Below are 21,399 nucleotides of genomic sequence, written 5' to 3'. Positions count from 1 at the left end.
TGCACTCCTTAAAGCTCCCGTTTCCCACTTATTTATACTCAGATGAACCCAACAAACTCAAAATGATCTCATCTAATGCTTTAGTCAAAAATGTGATTGAGATCTGGCACAAAGTTAGAAAATATTTAAAAGATTCATCTCCCTTTTCCTGCTTAAGCCCAACTTGTGATAATATTTTTTTTAAGCCAGGCAGAGCTGATTAAATTTCTTCAGTTAAGGAGCTTTGTTAGGGCTAACAGAGATCAGTCCATGTTATTTCCCCCAATGTCCCCTTTAGAAAAAACTCTTTTAAAAAATGCATTTGGTAGGGGTATCATCTCTGAATTTTCCAACCTGTTGATGGCTCATTCCCCAGACTCCTCTGACTCTAAACTTAAAGCATGGTAAACTGACCTTCAGGAGGAATTAACATGGGAACAGTGGCATAGAGCATGCAAAGCAGCCCAAACACAGACAGGCAATACACGCCTGAAACTTTCCAGTTCAAATGGTTGATGAGAGTGTATGTCACACCTGAAAAATTAAATAAATTTAATAGTAACATATCTGATTTATGTACCATATGCAGTGAAGATAAGGGTACACTTTTCCATTGCTTTTGGTCATGCCCGAGAGTTGGAGAGTTTTGGGAAGAAGTTAAATCAACAATTCAGGAAATTTTATCAATTAGACTAGGACAGGAGCCAAATGTTTTTTTTTACTTGGCCTTTACCTAAAGGGGCATAACATGAAACATCACAAACTATTTTTTCTGAATATGTGCTTACTACAGGCAAAGGGGGTGATTGCCTCAACGTGGAAAACGATGGGCAAACCGAGTATTTCACAGTGGTTTAAGAAATTAGCTCTATGTCTACCCCTTTAAAAGAATTACATATACTCTTAAGAATAAACAAGAGGTGTTTCAAAAACTACATTAAAAACAATGATTTGTCTCACCTAATGAACCTGGAGCAGAATAATTGTACCCTCTGTATGATCATGTCCACCTGCTACACTTTCATGGACTTATTTGCATTATTTGATTGAGCGCTCATGGATTCATGCTTTTGCTGAATGGGATCCTTTTGGCCGCCATGTTCGAGTGTTTGAATGTTTGTGTTTCAAGATTTCTAAATTGAAATTCAATAAACATATTGATGAAAAAAATAATAACAAATGAAATACATGTTTAACATTCCCTTGACAAATTGAATAACAAAATAAATATTATACAGCCCTACTATTATGGCAGAAATAACAACAGATACAAAGAAGGGAAATAAATATATAACATACACCTGCATCTTTTCAAAGCTCCCCCAACCCTAACCCACCCCTTCCCCATGGGTCTTTCTCTGACTTCCATTACACATATACAATGTTTCCTACATGTGCACTATAAAATAAATAAATTAATAGCTTTAACAAAGAGGTATGAATACAAATTCATATCATATTTCTAGCTAAGTTCAGTGCCTCCTCTCTTGCCTCAAGCATAACATGTCCTGCAACATTCATCCTAGCAACAGAGAGCTCCAGAGATAAAATCTCAATTAAAGAATAAATCCACTGTTTTACAGAAAGATTGTGTGGTGGTTGCCACCGAACCGCCAACATCTTTTTAGCCTTTGAGTACAGTTAAAGCTCTATTTTGAATCATCATTGAGCAGCAGACACACTGGAGAACAATTCATTTTTTCACCCAAAGTTCCACATAGACAATTTGTAATTTGTTCACAAAAAAATGTAACTAATGGACACTCCCACGTGATATGCAAGAAAGTCCCTAACTGATTTAAATCACACAGGGTACAATTTGGAGAAGCAGAAATATTCATTATATATCGTCGCTTTGGGGTCAAGTATGTTTGGTATATAAAATTGTGATTTGATAATTTATGGTTTAAGCTTAATATTAAGAAAGGTGAATGTCTTAATATTAAAAGCTACCATAGTTTTCACTTAAAAGACCAATTTAACCAGTCAGGTCTCTAAGCGTATTTTTTACACTGGTATCACTGGTGCGACCAACTTTCTCAGTTAGTCGCACCAGTGAGGGCTGGGTATCATTTAGAAATACCAATACCAATAGCAGTGCCCTTAAAATGATAAAGATACTGTCTGTCAATTTCTTTTGAATGAAATAATTCAAGAATACCTTGAAGGAATTTCTTCAAATTTGGCACAAATGTTCAAATTGACTCAATAATGACCTAATAAGAATTTGGTTGCCAAAGTTCATCGTGACCTTGTGTCTGACTTATTCTTGTGAATTATATCTCTAGAACACCTTTAGGGTCTTTCTTTAAATTTGGCTCAAACGTTCACTTGAACTCAATGATGAACTGTTTAGATCTTAATGGTCAAGGTCACTGTGACCTTGTGTGTGTCTCATTCTTGTGAACACTATCTCAGGAACACCTTTAGGAAGTTTCTTCATATTCAGCACAAACGGCCACTTTGACTCAACGATGAACTGATGAGAATTTGGTGGTCACTGTGACCTTGAGTCCCTTTGTGTTACTCTATGTCGCTTCTCTAATTTTGGAGGTTTTTCCATGTCGGTAAACAAAGCAAAGGCGCAATTCTTTAAGAGGTCCTTTTTTTATGACCATCTGTGTGTTTTATCTTTTTTTCCAGTCCCAAAGACTTCGTGTCTCCAGACCGTATGCATGAGCTTTCAGGAAAAGTGTCCAACCTGCAGCTGCAGCTGCAAACAGAAGTCCAACAGAAACAAGAGGCTTTGGAAAAGGTGTCAATGTTGGACCTCCAAGTCGCAGACCTGGAGAGACAGCTGGAGGAACAGAGCAACACTCCAAGTCCAACTGATGAACAGGTGCGCTGTGTTTATTCTTCTTGCTCTCTGGTCTCCAAGTAGAAATCTACAATTTCACATGAGATCAGCAGCTTATGTGTGGTCATTGTTTCTGTTCTGGCTGAGTTGTGTTGGCTGGTTTTAGTGCTAATTTTGTTTCCTTATTTTCCAGATGAGGAAACAGTTTGCAGAGGCCATCCAGCTGTGTGAAACACTAGCTTCAGAGAAGGTAATGCTTGATGGGGCATCTTTGTTGTGACTGTAACATATCTTACAACTCAGCTTGTTTTGCCTCTGAACGCAGAGAAAATCCTCTTAACTTGTTGTCTTATGTATGTATGTAATGTTATTTTCAGTCTTGAGACACAAAGGCTCTGCTTTTCAAAGTATTAAACAAACCAAAAGCATGTTTAATCTAGAGTTTTTCAGTTGTGGAGAAACGATCAAACTCAGAAAGCCACATAAAGTAAATCTGGCTTCAAAGGTAGGGAAAAAAAGTCTTAACTGTTTAATGCATTTGTTTTATACATTTATATCTATATGAATGATTTGTTTATTTGCACTGAGGAAAATTCTAGAGACACTGTTGCTACATTCAAAAACACTCAGAGATGATCAAGTTATACTTGAGCAGGCACGAGTTTTTCTACATTTATAATCCCATAGAAAAAAAGAAGGAAACGATTCCAACAACAGCAGGATAGGCATTTTTTCGAGCTAATAGTGATGAAAAGAGAAAATTTGGGCTATGCAGTTCAAATTGAAATGCTTACTGCTGCTTAAACTGATTACATTGTATGTTTTTAGGACATTGTGGTGGCTGAGCGAGACTATCTGAAGCAGGAGCTCGGGATGTTCATGGAGCAGATTGAAATACTGGAGAAAGAGAAAGCTGTTCTGTCAAAGGAGATGGAGGAGAAGAGAGAGCTGGACGAGTTCCAGTCTCTGGAGGAGGAGTTCAGGAAAGAACACGAGGTACTTTGATTCTTTTCAGATTCCACTGCCAAAGTAAGCTGTACCACATTTACTATCTAAGTATAATCATTCAGACAATAAAAGTCACATTCCCACACTATACAACTCTAAATACACTTTATAATGCTTCTCTATTCTACTACATTACTGTAATTAAGTACTGATTAGAATAATATAATATACTATATATGCCATTAATCCATCCATTTTCCACCGCTTATCTGGAGCTGGGTTGCAGCAGCAGTTTCCAGCTCCTTGAAGTGTTCTTAAGCCACATGAGATATATAATCACTGCAGAGTGTTCTGGGTCTACTGCAGTCTGGAAACAGTTTGACCTGCCTGGAAAACCTATAAAGGAAGGTACCCAAGAGGCACCCTCATCAGATGCTCCAACCACTTCAAGATGTCTCTGCTTCTCACGCTGTCTCATTTAGTGATCCAAGCCACCCTATAGAGGGAATTAATTTCGGCTGCTTGTATCTGCGTTCTTTTGATTAATACCACAAGCTTCTAGCCATTGAAGAGCGCTGGAACGTAGAAAGACTGGTAAATCTAAAAGCTTCGCCCTCTGGCTCAGCTCCCTTTTTACTACAACAGACTGGTACATTAACAGCTGGAGTACTCAGCCTCCCACATCATTTTACTCTCATTTTTGGAATGAATAAATAATTATAGTGACCTTATTTATATAGAACCTATAAAAACTGAATTTATGAAGTGCTTTGACAAACTAAGCAAAAGCAAAAATGGGAAACAAAGAAGGCAATACAACAACAGAAAACTAAACAGTCCTACTGAACACAGGTGAGACTAAACTAACTAAACTAGGGTAAGGTTCTAAAAAAAATGAATACGAGAGGACAAATAATGCAAGACTCAGGATGCAAAATGTCAACCAAAAACGACTAAATCAAGTAAACAACAGTTAAAAGGAAATAAAACAAATAAAATAAGAACTAATGTTACTTTGACTCCTTCACTTGGGGCAGCAGCTCACTCCCAACCCAGAAAGAGCAATCTACTGTTTTCAGTCCAAAAAAAAACATGCCCTGGAACTGACCGTCTCCCTGACTGCTTCACATTCAACCGCAAACTGCCCCAGGATGTGCAGAAGGTCACAGTGGTGATGGCAACAGAACCACATCACATCGAGAAGCACTTCTGCGGATCCAGTCCTCCTTCTTAAGAATGGGAACTACCTAAGCCCCGAGGAAGTGTGCCAGGCTTTTATGCAGATTTTACATGGTGGCAAAAAATGGAAATATGCCGTCTGGGTCTATTACGAGATGCCCACGGTCCCAGAAAGACTTTTCCCCTTTGACTTACATAGGAAAAGAGAGGTCTGTATATCAGTGTATAATTTTTGTGTGAGCGTCACTATCTAGATTTAAGTCAAGTCAGTTTTATTTATAGAGCCCATTATCACAAAACAAGCCAATCTGTTTAATAACATTTGGAAAGTCTAAAAGAGCCTCAAGATTAGTTAGTTAGTTAGTTAGAAGTTTTTAGACCGCCATTCAAGCTAGCAAAGCTCTAAACTGGAAATCAGTCGCTCGGCTGGTGGAAGTTACCCGCTCAGGAACACAGGCGCCTAGTGCACAAGCCTCATGGGCCCATAGATGTTGATATTCCAGACCTGGAAAAAGAGTTTGTTTTTCCCCTCATGCACCAATGAGCAGCAGCTCTTAGATGAGTGAACAGCGCCCTACCTCCTTGGCTGTATCCAGATCTTCTTAATACATCCATGGAACAGTGACAGTAACCAGCCTTCAAAAGGCACTGTCCACAACCTCCATGTGACTTTGAAGAGGTGTGTCAACCAAGACAGCCCAATGTCACGAGCCTTTCGTATCTTAGGGCAAATCTCATCCACATTTAGCACCTTGTCACTGAGCAGCTTCTTGACCACCCCAGACTTTATCAAGGGATATAGGTGAGGCTTCCACTCTTGAACAACTAAAAACAACCTGAGCCAAGCTCTGCTTTTTCTTCCTGAGACCATTAATAGTTTGCCACAAATTGGATGATTATTTAAACGTAAAATTACAATTTATTGTTCGTTCTTTCCTGACAGCTCCAGAGGTTGACTGAGGAGCTCGAGAGTGTGCGTGCAGAGAGAGACAGTCTGCTGTCTGAGAGGGAGGCCAGCTGTCAGAGCTCCACAGAGGACACGGAGAAGCTGCAGCTCAGAGTGACGTCTCTCAGTGAGGACAGAGATCAGCTGCAGGAGACACTGGAGGGACTGAGACAGGAGAGGGAGCAGCTCAAAGCAGAACTAGAGGACAAGATGGAGACAATGCAGACTGAGGTTTGAGTCTTATAGCTCCACTTCCATAAAACAGCATCTCTGAAGGGCTGCACACATGTTTTTGTACACTCAATAGCAGCTGTAATAAGAAATTTTGATTGAAAGTGGTTTAAAGCTGCAGCTGAAGCCTTAAAACCTGGTTGGACATGGTTTTTGTGCTGCCTGCAGACACTTTCCACAAGCTAAACCTGAGCAAATGGGTTAGATTTCTCTCAGAAACTTGGGAAAATTGCAATGACCAACTTGGCAAGAAATGTCCCAGAAATAGTCAGGGATAAGTAAAAGGAGACAAGAAAATTAACTTAAAACGAGTTAATTTTCAAAAAATAAGAAAAAATGTGCAGAAAACTATACTCTTAGTCATTATATATGTTTAAAACTATGTTACAGAAAAAAATATTTTCTTGAATTATCTGAACATTTTCAGGTCATTTTTGTGTTTAGTTTTTTATATTTGTGTTTTGGCTTATATTCAGATAAATTCCTTGTAGCTTTTTACAAATTTCTTGCTTATTGTGGGCTATATGTTAAGTTGCTCACTACCTTCTTCCCGTGTTTTTGATAGAAATCAAACCAATATGCTCAGGCTTCAAAGGGTTAAAGAGACACTTGAATGATTCTTCTAACTGTCCTCTTTCCTCACAGATGAGGAGTCTGACAGAGACACTGCAGAGTGTTGAAGCAGAGAGAGACAGTCTGCTGTGTGAGAGGACGGCTGACGCTCAGACTCACAGTGAGGAGATGGAGAAGCTGCAGTGCAGAGTGACGTCTCTCAGTGAGGACAGAGATCAGCTGCAGGAGACACTGGAGGGACTGAGACTGGAGAAGCAGCAGCTCAGAGCTGAACTGGAGGACAGGATGGAAAAGGTTTGTTTATAATCGTTTTTTATCTTGTGTTTATGACTGTTTATTTCATAACTTTTTATACAGAGTTTGTCTCAAAAGAGAAAAAGAAAATGTTATTTAAAAAAAAAAAAAAAATCATCTGTAACAGGTTGCACAAATCCAGCATGGGTTTAACCAGCCAGAGACACAGACCTCAGAACTGCAGCCACACGATGAGGAAGTAACCAACCTTCAGCAAGAGGTAACAGCAGTTTAGCCGCAAAGTCTGCTTATACTCTGTAATTTCTATTGTTAATAAATTCTATGAATAGACCTACTATAATATCGGCGCGTCATCAGTCGCAGATTCAAAATGAAATATCTGTATCAGCTAACATACTGACTTCTGTCAATATCACAAACTGATATCCATAAGTTGAAGCATTTTACTTATTTTGTACAATGAATGAAAATAACTTACACTGAAAAGCAGCGAATGTTAAGTCTCCATCTGCTGGTTGGCCGTCACAATAAGAGTATGCATAATAACTTGCACACATCATTACACTGCCCCAAATACTCCCTACAGCACCAAATGTGTATTCATCCGCCACTGAAAATAGTCCCCAACAACGGTACAGTTTCCCCCGTCTGATCTTTATTAAAAACTACTGTCTACGTGTTTTAGAAAATTAATGACACTTTTGTTTTTAATAGTGATTTTGAAAATATTGCTAACTTCTTTGGCTAAAAGGTTCCATAACTTCGAGATGTATTCACATTATTAAAAAACATGGACGTAATTTCCTTGGTCTTTCTGGCATTTAACAGATAGAGGAGATTATGTGTAACCTGTGACGAATCGTACGTTGATGTTTTTAAAAATTCTGAATAAAAGGAATTGAAGCTGTACTTTTGCATCTTTCAGTAAGAACCAGTTGGTAGGAAGGTCAAATGTTGATTTTAGTTTCTTCATAGGATTTATTGGCAATATGAAAAATATGGATAAACACCAGCCTCATGTTTCAAAACTCTGGTTCTTGATTTAAAATGCTTTAATTATGAAATGTGGTCATTATCTTTAGATAAATCAACTCCAGGCTGCTCTACAGGCCGTGGGTGAGCAGAAGAGCCGGCTGGAAGTTGATCTGCAGCATAATGTGGAGATGGTGAGGCGAAGTTGTTAATGGTCAGACTGAGATTTTTGGGGTTTGAGTGTGATCACACCGCCAGTGATGTTGAAAAGGGTTTGCTGACCAGTTGTTATAGAGTTCCTCCCAGTACAGATGAATGAAAATGAGCATTTTTTTCTCTTTCCAGGCTGCAGAGACTCAGAGTCTTCTGCATTCACTTCAACAGCAGCTCCAAGAGCAGAATGAAAGAAACATTGACCTGGAAAGACTCAGCCAAGAGAGACAAGCTCAGCTAGAACAACAGGTTTGTTCCTTGCAACATGATTCATTAAAACTGCGTGTTTAGTGTCTTTCTTGTAGATGCACTTTATCCCCTTTGATGCTTCTTTGAATTAAAAAGTGTTTTCTTATTTCTAGGTTGCGGAGACTCAGCGTCTCCTGCATTCTCTTGAAGAGGAGCTCCAGGAGCAGAAACGAAATAACTCAGATCATCTGAAACTCTGTGAGCAGAAAGAATCGGACTTAGAACAACAGGTGAGTTAAGATGTTAATGAAGGATATTTTATAAACTCGGCCTTAACTGTCAGTGTTCTGACAGCTGGAAATCTTTTCTGCATAAACAGAACAAAGCTCTAACGGAGCAGCTTGAGGGTGTGCGAGCAGAGAGAGACGGTCTGATGTCTGAGAGGGAGGCCAGCTGTCAGAGCTCCACAGAGGAGATGGAGAAGCTGCAGTGCAGAGTGACGTCTCTCAGTGAGGAGAGACATCAGCTGCAGGAGACACTGGAGGGACTGAGACAAGAGAAGCAGCAGCTCAGAGCTGAACTGGAGGACAGGATGGAGATGGTAAAAACTTTGGATGAATAGTCTAAATTGAGATAGTGGTATATCTGAGGGCATTCTCCCTGAAATCTACTCCTGTTTCTGATTTTTTTTTTTTTTTTTTCAAATTTAGATTTCTGTTTCAACAAATCATACAGTCATATTCAGAATCTACCCCACAGTTTTTTTTTAATTTAATTTATTTTTTATTGTTTTCTCCGCTGCATCCACAGGAACCATTTCATATTCATGAAATAAAATTTAGGAAGTTAGGTAATAATTATGATAATAATAGTGTTGATAATAACAGCAATAATAACAATGAAAGGAATAATACTAGATAAAAAATAATAATGAGTAGAAAAAGAGAAAAAAGGACAAAACACTCAAGCTTTAAAAACAAAAAGGTTGTTCGGGGGTAAGGGTCAGGGAAGGGAACGAGTGTGTGAAGTGACGCGTGTAGTAATGTGAGTGTGAGAGTATGTGTAATGAGATAATAATGTTTCTTTTGGGAGTAGTTGTTATACAAATGATCATTTAGAAGGTGAAGTATTCCTTTAGGTTAAACTCCCACATATCAAATATTTTGAACAAACACTGGCAAGAAATTCCAGGACTCCAGGAAAGGAGATTGATTTCCAGTCCAGCCTGGTCTTACTGTTCTCTCCTGTGTTGTGTGTGTTGTTCAGATGCAGTGTGAGTTCCAGCAGCAGCTCGGCTCTGAGCCTCAGTCACTGAGAGAAGAACAGGAGGCTGACAGACTTCTGCAGGTTAGATTGTGACATTTTTTGTTTCATAAATTTCATTTGTCCCCAAACATTGGTGAGACTCTTAATCAAAACAAGAAACAACTTGCTGCACCAAACTCCATACTACAAACTGTACTTTGGAGCTTAATGATATTCAGTTCATGTTGTTGCTCATGGATGCAGGTATTTTCAGATGCAGATGAAAGCTTTGTGAGAAAATGCTGAGTAATGCTGAAAATGTTTCCCTGCATTGTGCTTCAGATCCAACAGCTTGAGGAGCAGCTGGAGAAAAGTAAGGAGGAGGTGAACCAGCTGAAGTCTGACCTTCAAGAAAATGTAGAGCTGGTGAGTTCTTCTTTTTGTTTTTTGTTTTTTTGTTAGTTTTTTGGTCCAACTCACAGTTATAAGACGTAACAGCAGGGGTCTGCAGATTATCAGGCCTGACATTTGGCACTGAATGGGTCAAAGTGGGAGGAACTTTTACTTTGTAAAATCTCAGGGAGCTTTTTTTATTTTTTATTTTTTACTTGACTTTTTTTTTTAATTGCACACAAGTTTTGTGTCAGTTTGTTATATTCCAAACTCTAAATATTGACAGAAATATTTTCATTTTTATTGTAAATGCCTTTCAGTTACAAATATCGGTCTCATTAACTACAAAAAATTGGTATCGGTATCGACCCTGAAAATCCAGTATCAGTTAGTCTTTAGAAGCAGTGTTGTAGCACAATTTTTAGCTCTGGAAAAATACACACGTAATCTCTATTTTTTTATACATTATTCTCCTATGTTCCATTTGTTTTTTGGTTGTTGTTGTGTTTTTTTTTTTTGTTCGTCCAACCCACAGTTATAGAACTTAAGATATTCAATTCAATGTTTATAAGCAGTGTTGGTGCACAATTTGCAGCTTTGGTGAAATATAAAGATGATTTCCAGTTTTTTAGTAAATTCCTCTCCTGCGTTCCTTTTTTAAAAAATCTTTTTAAATCTTTTGTTTGTTTATTTCTTTTTTGGTCCAACTCCCACTTATAAAATGTGTATATTCAATTTAGTGTTTTACATGATGAAAGAAGTCAGTAGATTCCAACATTTTAGAATCTCAAACCAGATTAATTTTTTAAAAATATTTTTTGCTTAAAAATTAACCACAATAATGAATTGATTATGAAAATGGTTGCTGATCAATTATCATTTAATGGATTAATGGATATAATCTTTGCAGCTGTAGTAATGACACAGCCCATGTCTTCCCTGGTTGTTGATGGGAGACTGCTGATCATGCTCTCCTGTTTAGTGATTATTTCAACAACCAAAAAAAAAAGATCTTCACCTTTCCACTCACATGGTGTTTGTGTCTTTCAGATGATCGAGAACCAGGAGGAGCTGAGGGAGTCTCAGGAGAAGATCAGAGCTCTGAAAGATGAGCTCAACGTGCTGAGGAGTCAAAAGGCCGAGCTGGAGGGCAAAGCCAGCAGTGAGAGAGATGCAGAGATCGCCCTCCAGCTGCAAGAGCTCCAGAATCAGGCACGACTATAAATTAATACACACATCCAAGCTTCTTTAAATACAGACATTATTTTCATGTCAGTCTCAATATTTGAAATGACAATCATTCCTCCATTCTCTCCTCACAGCTCCAGAGGCTGACTGAGGAGCTGGAGAGTGTGCGAGCAGAGAGAGACAGTCTGCTGTGTGAGAGGACGTCCAGCACTCAGACTCACAGTGAGGAGATGGAGAAGCTGCAGTGCAGAGTGACGTCTCTCAGTGAGGACAGAGATCAGCTGCAGGAGACACTGGAGGGACTGAGACAAGAGAAGCAGCAGCTCAGAGCTGAACTGGAGGACAGGGTGGAGATGGTTTGTTGACAATACTTGTACATTGTTTCATATCGTTTGAATCACATGCTACCTATAATGGGAAATAGAAAAAGTGATGTTTTTTTAAATCTCTTGCAGATTGCACAAATCCAAAGTAGGTTTAACCAGCCAGAGACACTGTCCTCAGAGCAGCAACCACATAATGAGGAAGTAACCAACCTTCAGCAAGAGGTAACAGCAGTTAATTAAGTTTTATGTTTTATCATTTTCTTGTTGTCAACAAATCCAATGAAAAAACCTAAACCAACAATTAATGTTTCCTTCTATCAAAGCCTGACATATCTTCTTCCTCACCAAACTTTTTAGAATCCATCACTGAGTCACACTAGGCAGGTTTCAATTAACCCTCAAATGGCGCAAATCGAAATTGCGAATATAAAATATGACTAATGGAAACACGTCAGTAAAAAAAAAACTATTTATCACAAAAAAGTTTTTACACTCGCATGAGGTGGTATTTCAGGTGATTTGAAAGAACGGTATTTCACAAAACTGCAATGGAAATACTTTTGCTTTTCTAGGTCAAATGATGCTATGGCTATGTGCTTGTTGGTAGGAACTGGCTCCCTCACGATGCAGCAGGAGCTACAAGAGGTGTTATTGAATCACATAACTCTTCAAAAGTTGTGCGAATCATCCCGAAGTTTTGAATCCATGATTCCTGTGTGAAATCCTGGACGATCACCTCCCAGAAATCCCTCATATGTGGTCACTCCCCCATATCAGGGGCCCGCCTTTCCATTATCACTCACATAACATGCAGTGTGGTGGCTGCAATAGAAATAAAGCTGCTAATGTTTTGAGCATCTGTCACCATGCTTCTTGTAATGTTATCGCCAGAGAAGTTGCAGAGCATCACTCAGTGGAAACGCAGTCATCTAGCAATTGTGTTTTATCGACATTTTAAAAGTATTGCTCAAGTTTTGTGCAAATCTGTAATGAAAACCTGCGTACTGTTGCTGTGGGTGATGTGTTCCTTTATTACCATGAACACACACACTGATGTTTTTTTTTTACTCAGTCTCACATACAGCACTGTGCTGCCCCAGATACTCACTAGAGCACTGAATGTGCAGAAATCTGCCACTGAAAATAGTCCCCAGCAAGGCACTATTTCATCCTGTCTGAATGATGCCAGTCTTATCCTTCAAAACTCTTGATTAAAAATCCTTGAATTATGGCATATGGTCATTTTTCTTTTGCAGATAAATCAGCTCCAGGCTGCTTTACAGGCCGTCAGTGAGCAGAAGAGTCAGCTGGAAGTCGATCTGCAGTGTAATGTGGAGATGGTGAGCAGAAGTTGTTTTGTGGTCAAACTCGGAGCTTAGGTTTTGGGGTCTAAAGGAGCTCTACTAAAATTTAATTGCAGTTTCAATGTCTTTATCTGTCACAGAGATGAGGAAACACAAATATATGTATTTTACTCAAACTTTCTGCTTGATTAAAGTCCTCTGACAACATTTCTGTCAACAGAATCCCATCAAATGTTGAGACAAAGCATTTTATTTTGAAATATTTGCAGGACTGTACTTTTGACAATGCAAGAGCTTGCAGGACTTCATAAATAAGCAGAATTTGTGCTTATAAATGTGGAAATACAAAACTCATAGCAGCAGGTAGCCCCGGAGAAGCGTTGCAGCAACAACACTGTCAGTGTGAACACCATGAGCATGCAGCATGCTGCAGTTCGGCGATGTTGCCATCACACGCTGCTCACGCAGTCAGCATATTCCAGGCGGAAAAGTGCTAACACTGTTAACAATAGCAACAGAGTTGACAATGTTAACCAGTTAGTGGGCACTACATTACCTGCTGTATCTGTGAGGCAGACAGTGGCAGCAATTTGCTAGCCAATAGTGCAAGTGCAGCCAGACTGCCTTATCACAACAAAAAAAACAGAAGCTCGAATTACAACACACACAGGCGGACCATGACTTCATTCTCTGCTATAACTCCACTCTGTCTTTATATAGCAGGTGCCTCTTTGCTGCTATGTTCATGCACTGTGTCCTGTACAGAATCCTCAAGTGTGATCACACTGCCAGTGGTTTCAAAGAGCTTTTACTCACACATTTTTATATAGTTTCTCTCTGTTACAGATGAATGAAAATGAGCATTTTTTTCTCTTTCCAGGCTGCAGAGACTCAGAGTCTTCTGCATTCACTTCAACAGCAGCTCCAAGAGCAGAATGAAAGAAACATTGACCTGGAAAGACTCAACCAAGAGAGAGAAGCTCAGCTAGAACAACAGGTTTGTTCCTTGCAACATGATTCATTAAAACTGCGTGTTTAGTGTCTTTCTTGTAGATGCACTTTATCCCCTTTGATGCTTCTTTGAATTAAAAAGTGTTTTCTTATTTCTAGGTTGAGGAGACTCAGCGTCTCCTGCATTCTCTTGAAGAGGAGCTCCAGGAGCAGAAACGAAATAACTCAGATCATCTGAAACTCTGTGAGCAGAAAGAATCGGACTTAGAACAACAGGTGAGTTAAGATGTTAATGAAGGATATTTTATAAACTCTGCCTGTACTGTCAGTGTTCTCACTGCTTTCTGACATGTAAACAAACCAAGACTAATGGAGAAGGTTCAGAGTGAGAAACTGGTGAAATACATTAATAATATCCTGGGTTTTTTGTTTTTTTATTTTCTGTGATCTGTTAAAAACTGTCTTCTGTGTTTGTATTGTGTTACAAATATTTGACGGATAAATAATGGGCTTCTATCTGCTTCAACAGATAGCACAGCTGAATGTGTCTCTGCAGACTGTGACTGAGCAGAAGAGGCAGCTGGAATATGATCTGCAGCAGAACATGAACACGGTGAGGCAGTTGAGCTTCATGAAGGAGTCCAGTGTTGCTGCAATCGCACAGATTTTTCTCTAATATTTCTGCTCCTGATGACACTTTTGCATATGTAGTTGATATAATTTAACATTTTGTTTCAGGCTTCTACAACACGAGAACTCCTGAAGTCAGTGGAAGAGGAGCTGAGTGAGCAGAAACAGATGAACTCTGATCTGGAGAAACTGTGTCAGGAGAAGGATTTCTCTTTAGAGCAACAGGTTAGTGCAGGGACACTCAACTTGCTTTGCTTTGGGGGCCGCTTTTGCAAAATGACAGGAGGCCAGGGGCCATTGTAGGACACTTCTAGGATTTTATGACGTTTCTAGGAGTGTAGTTCATTAGGGGCTTAGCTAGGACCTTTGTCAGAGGGTGTGTTTTATGTGATCTGCAATGTATTTTTACTGAAAGTACAAAAACATTTCCTGGTGTGAATCACTCCATTTTTGTTATGAATAAGAAAGTGATTGGGGGGTGCCACTCTTCACCCTATCAGGGGCTGTAAGTTTAGTATCACTGGGTTAGTATCAATAAATCATTCTGTTATAATTACCAAGAATTTGCTTCTATAAATCTTTTGAACTGTCCTCTTCCTCACAGATGAGGACTCTGACAGAGACACTGCAGAGTGTTGAAGCAGAGAGAGACAGTCTGCTGTGTGAGAGGACGTCCGGCTCTCAGACTCACAGTGAGGAGATGGAGAAGCTGCAGCTCAGAGTGACGTCTCTCAGTGAGGACAAAGATCAGCTGCAGGAGACACTGGAGGGACTGAGACAGGAGAAGCAGCAGCTCAGAGCACAACTGGAGGACAGGATGGAGATGGTAAAAACTTTGGCTAAATTTTCTTAAATTGAGACTGCAGTATATGTCAGGCACTCACTGAAAACTGCTCATCTTTCTAGGGGAAAACTAAACTTAAAAATAATTTTAATAGGCTCTTATCACAGTTCCACATAGTGCAGTATTTGTTTTTTCAACAAAGTAAACAAACCAAAATGTTTTCTTAGAAATTGCTCTCAAATCCACTCAGTGAAGCACAAAGAGAAAGTGTGTTGATATTATTACAATTCCACTTCAAAGTAGTGTATAGCTAAACTGTAACATTCCCAGTCACAACAATTAAAATTCAGTCACAGTTCTACTTATTACAGCATCTAGTAAAACTAGTTCACTAAAAATTAACAAAAAAATAAATTCTGCTTGAAGTAGTTTGGCAGCTTAAGACAATCATGAAAAAAAGAAGTTTCTTCTTCTTATTGGAGTAACAAACAGGATTACAATAAAACCTCAACATCTACTGCAGATCGTGTTCTCAGTTTATGACACTGACGAGAGGACGAGGATCGGGCGGGGCCGCGTGCTTACAAAAACTGATCCTTCAGATCCTATCGGGACAACCCTAACTGAAACGAGACTAGTTTCTCAGAACCACGATGACAATTCCATAGAACTGTTGTAGCTAATTAAGATGCTTTAGTCGTTACAGCAACATAACGGGATTAAATTTTCACCTGAGGTTGTCTCATCTGTTTACTTTTCATGCTTCTTATTATGCATATTCTTTAGATGAACTGAATTTTATGCAAAATCTGCATACACAAACAAACAAAAAAAAAAAAACAGTTCAAGTGGCTTCACCAGATTTGTAGATGTCCATTCTGCTCCAGAGCTGTGGGGCCAGTTATGAAGAAGCACAACAGGATGAGAGCAGAAGATCACGTTAATGTCAAACTCACCAATAATGCTCCCATTTGTTCTCCCTTTTCCCATTTCCAGTCCAGCCTGGTCTTACTGTTCTCTCCTGTGTTGTGTGTGTTGTTCAGATGCAGTGTGAGTTCCAGCAGCAGCTCGGCTCTGAGCCTCAGTCACTGAGAGAAGAACAGGAGGCTGACAGACTTCTGCAGGTTAGATTGTGACATTTTTCTTTCATAAATTTCATTTGTCCCCAAACATTGGTGAGACTCTTAATCAAAACAAGAAACAACTTGCTGCACCAAACTCCATACTACAAACTGTACTTTGGAGCTTAATGATATTCAGTTCATGTTGTTGCTCATGGATGCAGGTATTTTCAGATGCAGATGAAAGCTTTGTGAGAAAATGCTGAGTAATGCTGAAAATGTTTCCCTGCATTGTGCTTCAGATCCAACAGCTTGAGGAGCAGCTGGAGAAAAGTAAGGAGGAGGTGAACCAGCTGAAGTCCGACCTTCAAGAAAATGTAGAGCTGGTGAGTTCTTTTCTTTTTTTTATATAAGCAGTGTTAATGCACAAATTGTAGCTTTGGTGAAAAACACAGTTTTCTGCACATTTCTCTGCTATGTTCTGTTTTTGTTTGTTTGTTTTGTCTGGGGGTTTTTTTCAACTCAGTTATAAAACTTAAGATATTCAATTTAATGTTTACAAGCGGTGATGATGCACAATTTATAGCTTTGGTCAAATACACTGATAATGTCAAAAAAAATTTTTTGTATGTTTCTCTCCAAAAATCTGTATTTTTTGTATTGATTTATTAAAAAACTTTTTTTATTTTTTTTATTTTTTCTTTTGTTCCACTCACAGTTATAATACTTAAGTGCTGTGCATGATGAAGAAAAATAGCAAATTCCCACATGTGAGAATCTGGAACCAGATGCATTTTTGAAATTTTTTCTTTAAAAAAAACTTTGATAATGAACTGATTCGCAAAGTAGTTGCTAATAAATGGATTTATGGACTAATCTGTGCAGCTGTAGTAATGACACAGCCCAAGAATCCCCTGGATGCTGATGGCAGACTGTTGACCCTGCTGTTATACGCTCCCAGTAGATCTTCACCTTTCCACTCACATGGTGTTTGTGTCTTTCAGATGATCGAGAACCAGGAGGAGCTGAGGGAGTCTCAGGAGAAGATCAGAGCTCTGAAAGATGAGCTCAACGTGCTGAGGAGTCAAAAGGCCGAGCTGGAGGGCAAAGCCAGCAGTGAGAGAGATGCAGAGATCGCCCTCCAGCTGCAAGAGCTCCAGAATCAGGCACGACTATAAATTAATACACACATCCAAGCTTCTTTAAATACAGACATTATTTTCATGTCAGTCTCAATATTTGAAATGACAATCATTCCTCCATTCTCTCATCACAGCTCCAGAGGCTGACTGAGGAGCTGGAGAGTGTGCGAGCAGAGAGAGACAGTCTGCTGTGTGAGAGGACGTCCAGCTCTCAGACTCACAGTGAGGAGATGGAGAAGCTGCAGTGCAGAGTGACGTCTCTCAGTGAGGACAGAGATCAGCTGCAGGAGACACTGGAGGGACTGAGACAGGAGAAGCAGCAGCTCAGAGCTGAACTGGAGGACAGGGTGGAGACGATCCAGACTGAGGTTTGAGAACTTTATTTCCATACAATAGCATCTATTGTAGGGATGCACAATAGCAGCTGTTATCAGAAATAGTGTAGAAAATGGTTTAAATCTGCAGCTCGAGCTTTAAAACCTGGTTTGACATCTTTTTTGTGCTGACCTTTAGCCGCCTTTCACAAGCTATTGAAACTTTGAGCATATTGGTTTGATTTCTCTCATAAACATGGGGAGAATGCAATGGGCAACTTTCAAGAAATTTCCCACAAAATGTAAGAAATTACTAAAAGATGACAAGAAAATAAAATGACTTTTTTAAGTAAAATGTGCAGAAAACTATAGTTCTAGTCGTTATTATCATCTTTAAAATTATGTTACAGAAAAAAAAAACATTTTTCTGCATTTTGTTCAAGTCCTTTTCCTGTTTGTTTGAGTATCTTCCCCCTCTTTTTGGCTTATGTTCAGTCTGATGAGACATTTGTTTATATGGTTGACTAAAGTTAACATTTTGTTTCAGGCTTCTACAACACGAGAACTCCTGAAGTCAGTGGAAGAGGAGCTGAGTGAGCAGAAACAGATGAACTCTGATCTGGAGAAACTGTGTCAGGAGAAGGATTCCTCTTTAGAGCAACAGGTTAGTGTCGAATACATCACTTTGTTATAATTACCAAGAATTTGCTTTAATGCGTCTTTCCAACAGCTGCCTGAAAATTCTTTTGTTACATTTTTAAGGGGGTGGTAATTATTACAAAATTATCAAAAAACTTAAAAAATATGTCGAGAAAACTATATTTATAATCATTATTATTATATATTTAAACTTATGTCATAGAAAAGCTATATTATTTTTTTGTTTTTTACTTCTCTTTTTGTTTATTTTCCCTAAAAATAGACTAAAATAAAAAATAAAAACTACAGAAAAAATATCCATAAAACTATATTTATAATCAGTATTGTTATATGTTTACATTTATGTTATAGGAAAAAAAATGCATTTTTTTAATGTAATTTTCTTTTTTCTTTAATTGACTTTTTACTATTGTTTTGCTCTTTTTACGCCATGTGTCAAATTGCTCACTGCCTTCTTCCCTTTGATAGGAATCAAACCAATATGCTCAGGCTTCAAAGGGTTAAAGAGACACTTGAATGATCCTTCTAACTGTCCTCTTTCCTCACAGATGAGGACTCTGACAGAGACACTGCAGAGTGTTGAAGCAGAGAGAGACAGTCTGCTGTGTGAGAGGACGGCTGACGCTCAGACTCACAGTGAGGAGATGGAGAAGCTGCAGTGCAGAGTGACGTCTCTCAGTGAGGACAGAGATCAGCTGCTGGAGACACTGGAGGGACTGAGACAGGAGAAGCAGCAGCTCAGAGCTGAACTAGAGGACAGGATGGAGACAATGCAGACTGAGGTTTGTGACAAGTTGGGGTCTCCTCTATTTCCACCACAGTTAGTCAGGTCATTTTGAGATGAGATTTGAATTGTTAAAACATATATCAGCCAGTGTTGTCATCCAGTGTAGCTCTGATACAGTACAATGATGCAGCTAAAGGTTCAAGTGACAAAATTAAAGTCAACTGTGGGAGCTTTTAGACTATTAGCAAATTTGTTTGATTTCTTTCAGAAAAGACTGGGAGAAGCAACTTAAAAAGACATTGCCCAAAAATTAATTTTTAAATTAAATCAAAAAGTTACAAGATAATTGCCTTAAAATAAGCAACAAAAAGAAATAACAAAACAGTAAATTACCTAAAAAGTGATGACAATAACATATATATATATATATATATATATATATATATATATATATATATATATATATATGTTATGAATTTTATTATTTTCTTCCTGTAACATAATTTTAAATTTAAAAAAAAGTTAATCATAAATTTGATTTTCTGGACATTTTTCGTTTAAAAAAAACCCAAAACATTATTGCCAAGTTTGTCATTGATTTTTCCCCATGTTTTTGAAAGAAATCAACAGTTTACAAATTATGAGTTACAAGAAAATTACTGCAAATTTACCAAAAAAAGAAAAGAAAAGGGGAAACAGGTGAATTGAAAAAACAGGGTTAAAAAAAGAAACTAAAAAATAGATTAAATGATTAATGATAATATTAATAATTATTATAAATATACTTTTCTTGACATTTTTTCTTATTTTTGCATTTAATAATTTCCCCCTCTATTACACTCTTTCTGTTTTTAGAAACCAATGTCAAGTCATTTTCCCCTTTCCTAATTTCTGGCGCTCTCTGGGACATCTCGTACCATATCTGCATAGTTCCTTTTTAGACTTTTTTTTCTCAAAGGAAATCCAAAAACAATTTTCTCAAGTTTCAAAGGACTCAAACAGCTTGTAAAGGGCATCTGAACATAGCACAGGAAAACTAATTTCCATCCAGGTTTCAAAGGGTTAAAATCATCAATGTTTAGGGGGCAGCAATTATATCATGAGTTAAAGTTTTAACATTTGCAGGAAGAGAGAAGGATTCAGTGTATCATAATCTTTATACGTTTATTTTTACACTGTAAAATGTGTTGTTCCTACAAATCTTGGTCACAAGTCTTTACGGCCAAAATCACACATGATGTGTGTTTTGGCTCCATGCAGCAGTGGTGCATCAGGTTTTAACTTCAGTAAGACACATTTTGGGCACATTCTGGTGAAATACACTGATAATTTTCATTATTCTTTACTTTTCCTTCCCATGTTTTGTTAAAACTGTCTTCTGTGTTTGTATTGTGCTACAAATATTTGACGGATAAATAATGGCCTTCTATCTGCTTCAACAGATAGCACAGCTGAATGTGTCTCTGCAGACTGTGACTGAGCAGAAGAGGCAGCTGGAATATGATCTGCAGCAGAACATGAACACGGTGAGTTAACTGGCCTTCATGATGTAGTCCAATGTAGGTGCAATCATACTTTTTTCAGTTTTTTACCTACTGAGTTTTGATAATTATTTATTTTGTGCATTTCCTTTACTTAATATTTACATTTTTAGTACATTCCCCTGTTTTTCACAATTGTTTCTGCTCCTGATGACACTTTTGCATAAGTAGTTGATATAAGTTAACATTTTGTTTCAGGCTTCTACAACACGAGAACTCCTGAAGTCAGTGGAAGAGGAGCTGAGTGAGCAGAAACAGATGAACTCTGATCTGGAGAAACTGTGTCAGGAGAAGGATTCCTCTTTAGAGCAACAGGTTAGTGTTGAAAACATCACTTTGTTATTGACTAAACATTAACTTAACTTGTATTAAAAAGGGAATGATAATTATGAATTATGGAAAAAAATTGTGATAGTTTATAATTTTGTTACAGGGAAACATATATATATATATATATATATATATATATATATATATATATATATATATATATATATATATATATAAAAAACAGGTTAAAGAGACACTTAAATGATTCTTCTAACTGTCCTCTTCCTCACAGATGAGGACTCTGACAGAGACACTGCAGAGTGTTGAAGCAGAGAGAGACAGTCTGCTGTGTGAGAGGACGTCCGGCTCTCAGACTCACAGTGAGGAGATGGAGAAGCTGCAGTGCAGAGTGACGTCTCTCAGTGAGGACAGAGATCAGCTGCAGGAGACACTGGAGGGACTGAGACTGGAGAAGCAGCAGCTCAGAGCTGAACTGGAGGACAGGATGGAAAAGGTACATTTGCGTAACTATAAAGTCACTGGTCATCTAAGAACAGCTTCAAAGACACTTGTGTGATTTC

At 38.3% G+C, this 21,399-nt stretch overlaps 1 protein-coding gene across 4 annotated transcripts in view; it reads left to right on the top strand.

Moving 5' to 3' along the window:
* cenpe (centromere protein E) overlaps positions 1-21,399 on the top strand; it is a 43,060-nt gene that overhangs the window by 12,123 nt on the left and 9,538 nt on the right. For all 4 annotated transcript variants that reach the window (XM_088089190.1, XM_088089191.1, XM_088089192.1 and 1 more), the window contains 30 exons: positions 2,623-2,818; positions 2,970-3,026; positions 3,605-3,772; positions 5,847-6,080; positions 6,726-6,947; positions 7,075-7,167; positions 7,991-8,074; positions 8,226-8,342; positions 8,456-8,572; positions 8,662-8,883; positions 9,549-9,629; positions 9,870-9,953; positions 10,971-11,132; positions 11,243-11,464; positions 11,564-11,656; positions 12,691-12,774; positions 13,619-13,735; positions 13,849-13,965; positions 14,219-14,302; positions 14,428-14,544; positions 14,924-15,145; positions 16,147-16,227; positions 16,467-16,550; positions 17,169-17,330; positions 17,441-17,674; positions 18,168-18,284; positions 18,829-19,062; positions 20,450-20,533; positions 20,747-20,863; positions 21,111-21,332. In XM_088089190.1, the coding sequence (XP_087945316.1) occupies positions 2,623-2,818; positions 2,970-3,026; positions 3,605-3,772; positions 5,847-6,080; positions 6,726-6,947; positions 7,075-7,167; positions 7,991-8,074; positions 8,226-8,342; positions 8,456-8,572; positions 8,662-8,883; positions 9,549-9,629; positions 9,870-9,953; positions 10,971-11,132; positions 11,243-11,464; positions 11,564-11,656; positions 12,691-12,774; positions 13,619-13,735; positions 13,849-13,965; positions 14,219-14,302; positions 14,428-14,544; positions 14,924-15,145; positions 16,147-16,227; positions 16,467-16,550; positions 17,169-17,330; positions 17,441-17,674; positions 18,168-18,284; positions 18,829-19,062; positions 20,450-20,533; positions 20,747-20,863; positions 21,111-21,332 (4,228 nt within the window). The remainder of the gene's footprint in view (positions 1-2,622; positions 2,819-2,969; positions 3,027-3,604; positions 3,773-5,846; positions 6,081-6,725; positions 6,948-7,074; positions 7,168-7,990; positions 8,075-8,225; positions 8,343-8,455; positions 8,573-8,661; positions 8,884-9,548; positions 9,630-9,869; positions 9,954-10,970; positions 11,133-11,242; positions 11,465-11,563; positions 11,657-12,690; positions 12,775-13,618; positions 13,736-13,848; positions 13,966-14,218; positions 14,303-14,427; positions 14,545-14,923; positions 15,146-16,146; positions 16,228-16,466; positions 16,551-17,168; positions 17,331-17,440; positions 17,675-18,167; positions 18,285-18,828; positions 19,063-20,449; positions 20,534-20,746; positions 20,864-21,110; positions 21,333-21,399) is intronic.

The sequence above is a fragment of the Plectropomus leopardus genome, chromosome 16 (assembly GCF_026936395.1).
Source record: "Plectropomus leopardus strain MGB_pleo_1.0 chromosome 16, ASM2693639v1, whole genome shotgun sequence".
Classification (NCBI taxonomy): Eukaryota; Metazoa; Chordata; class Actinopteri; order Perciformes; family Serranidae; genus Plectropomus; species Plectropomus leopardus.
This window is presented reverse-complemented; position numbering and strand designations above follow the sequence as displayed.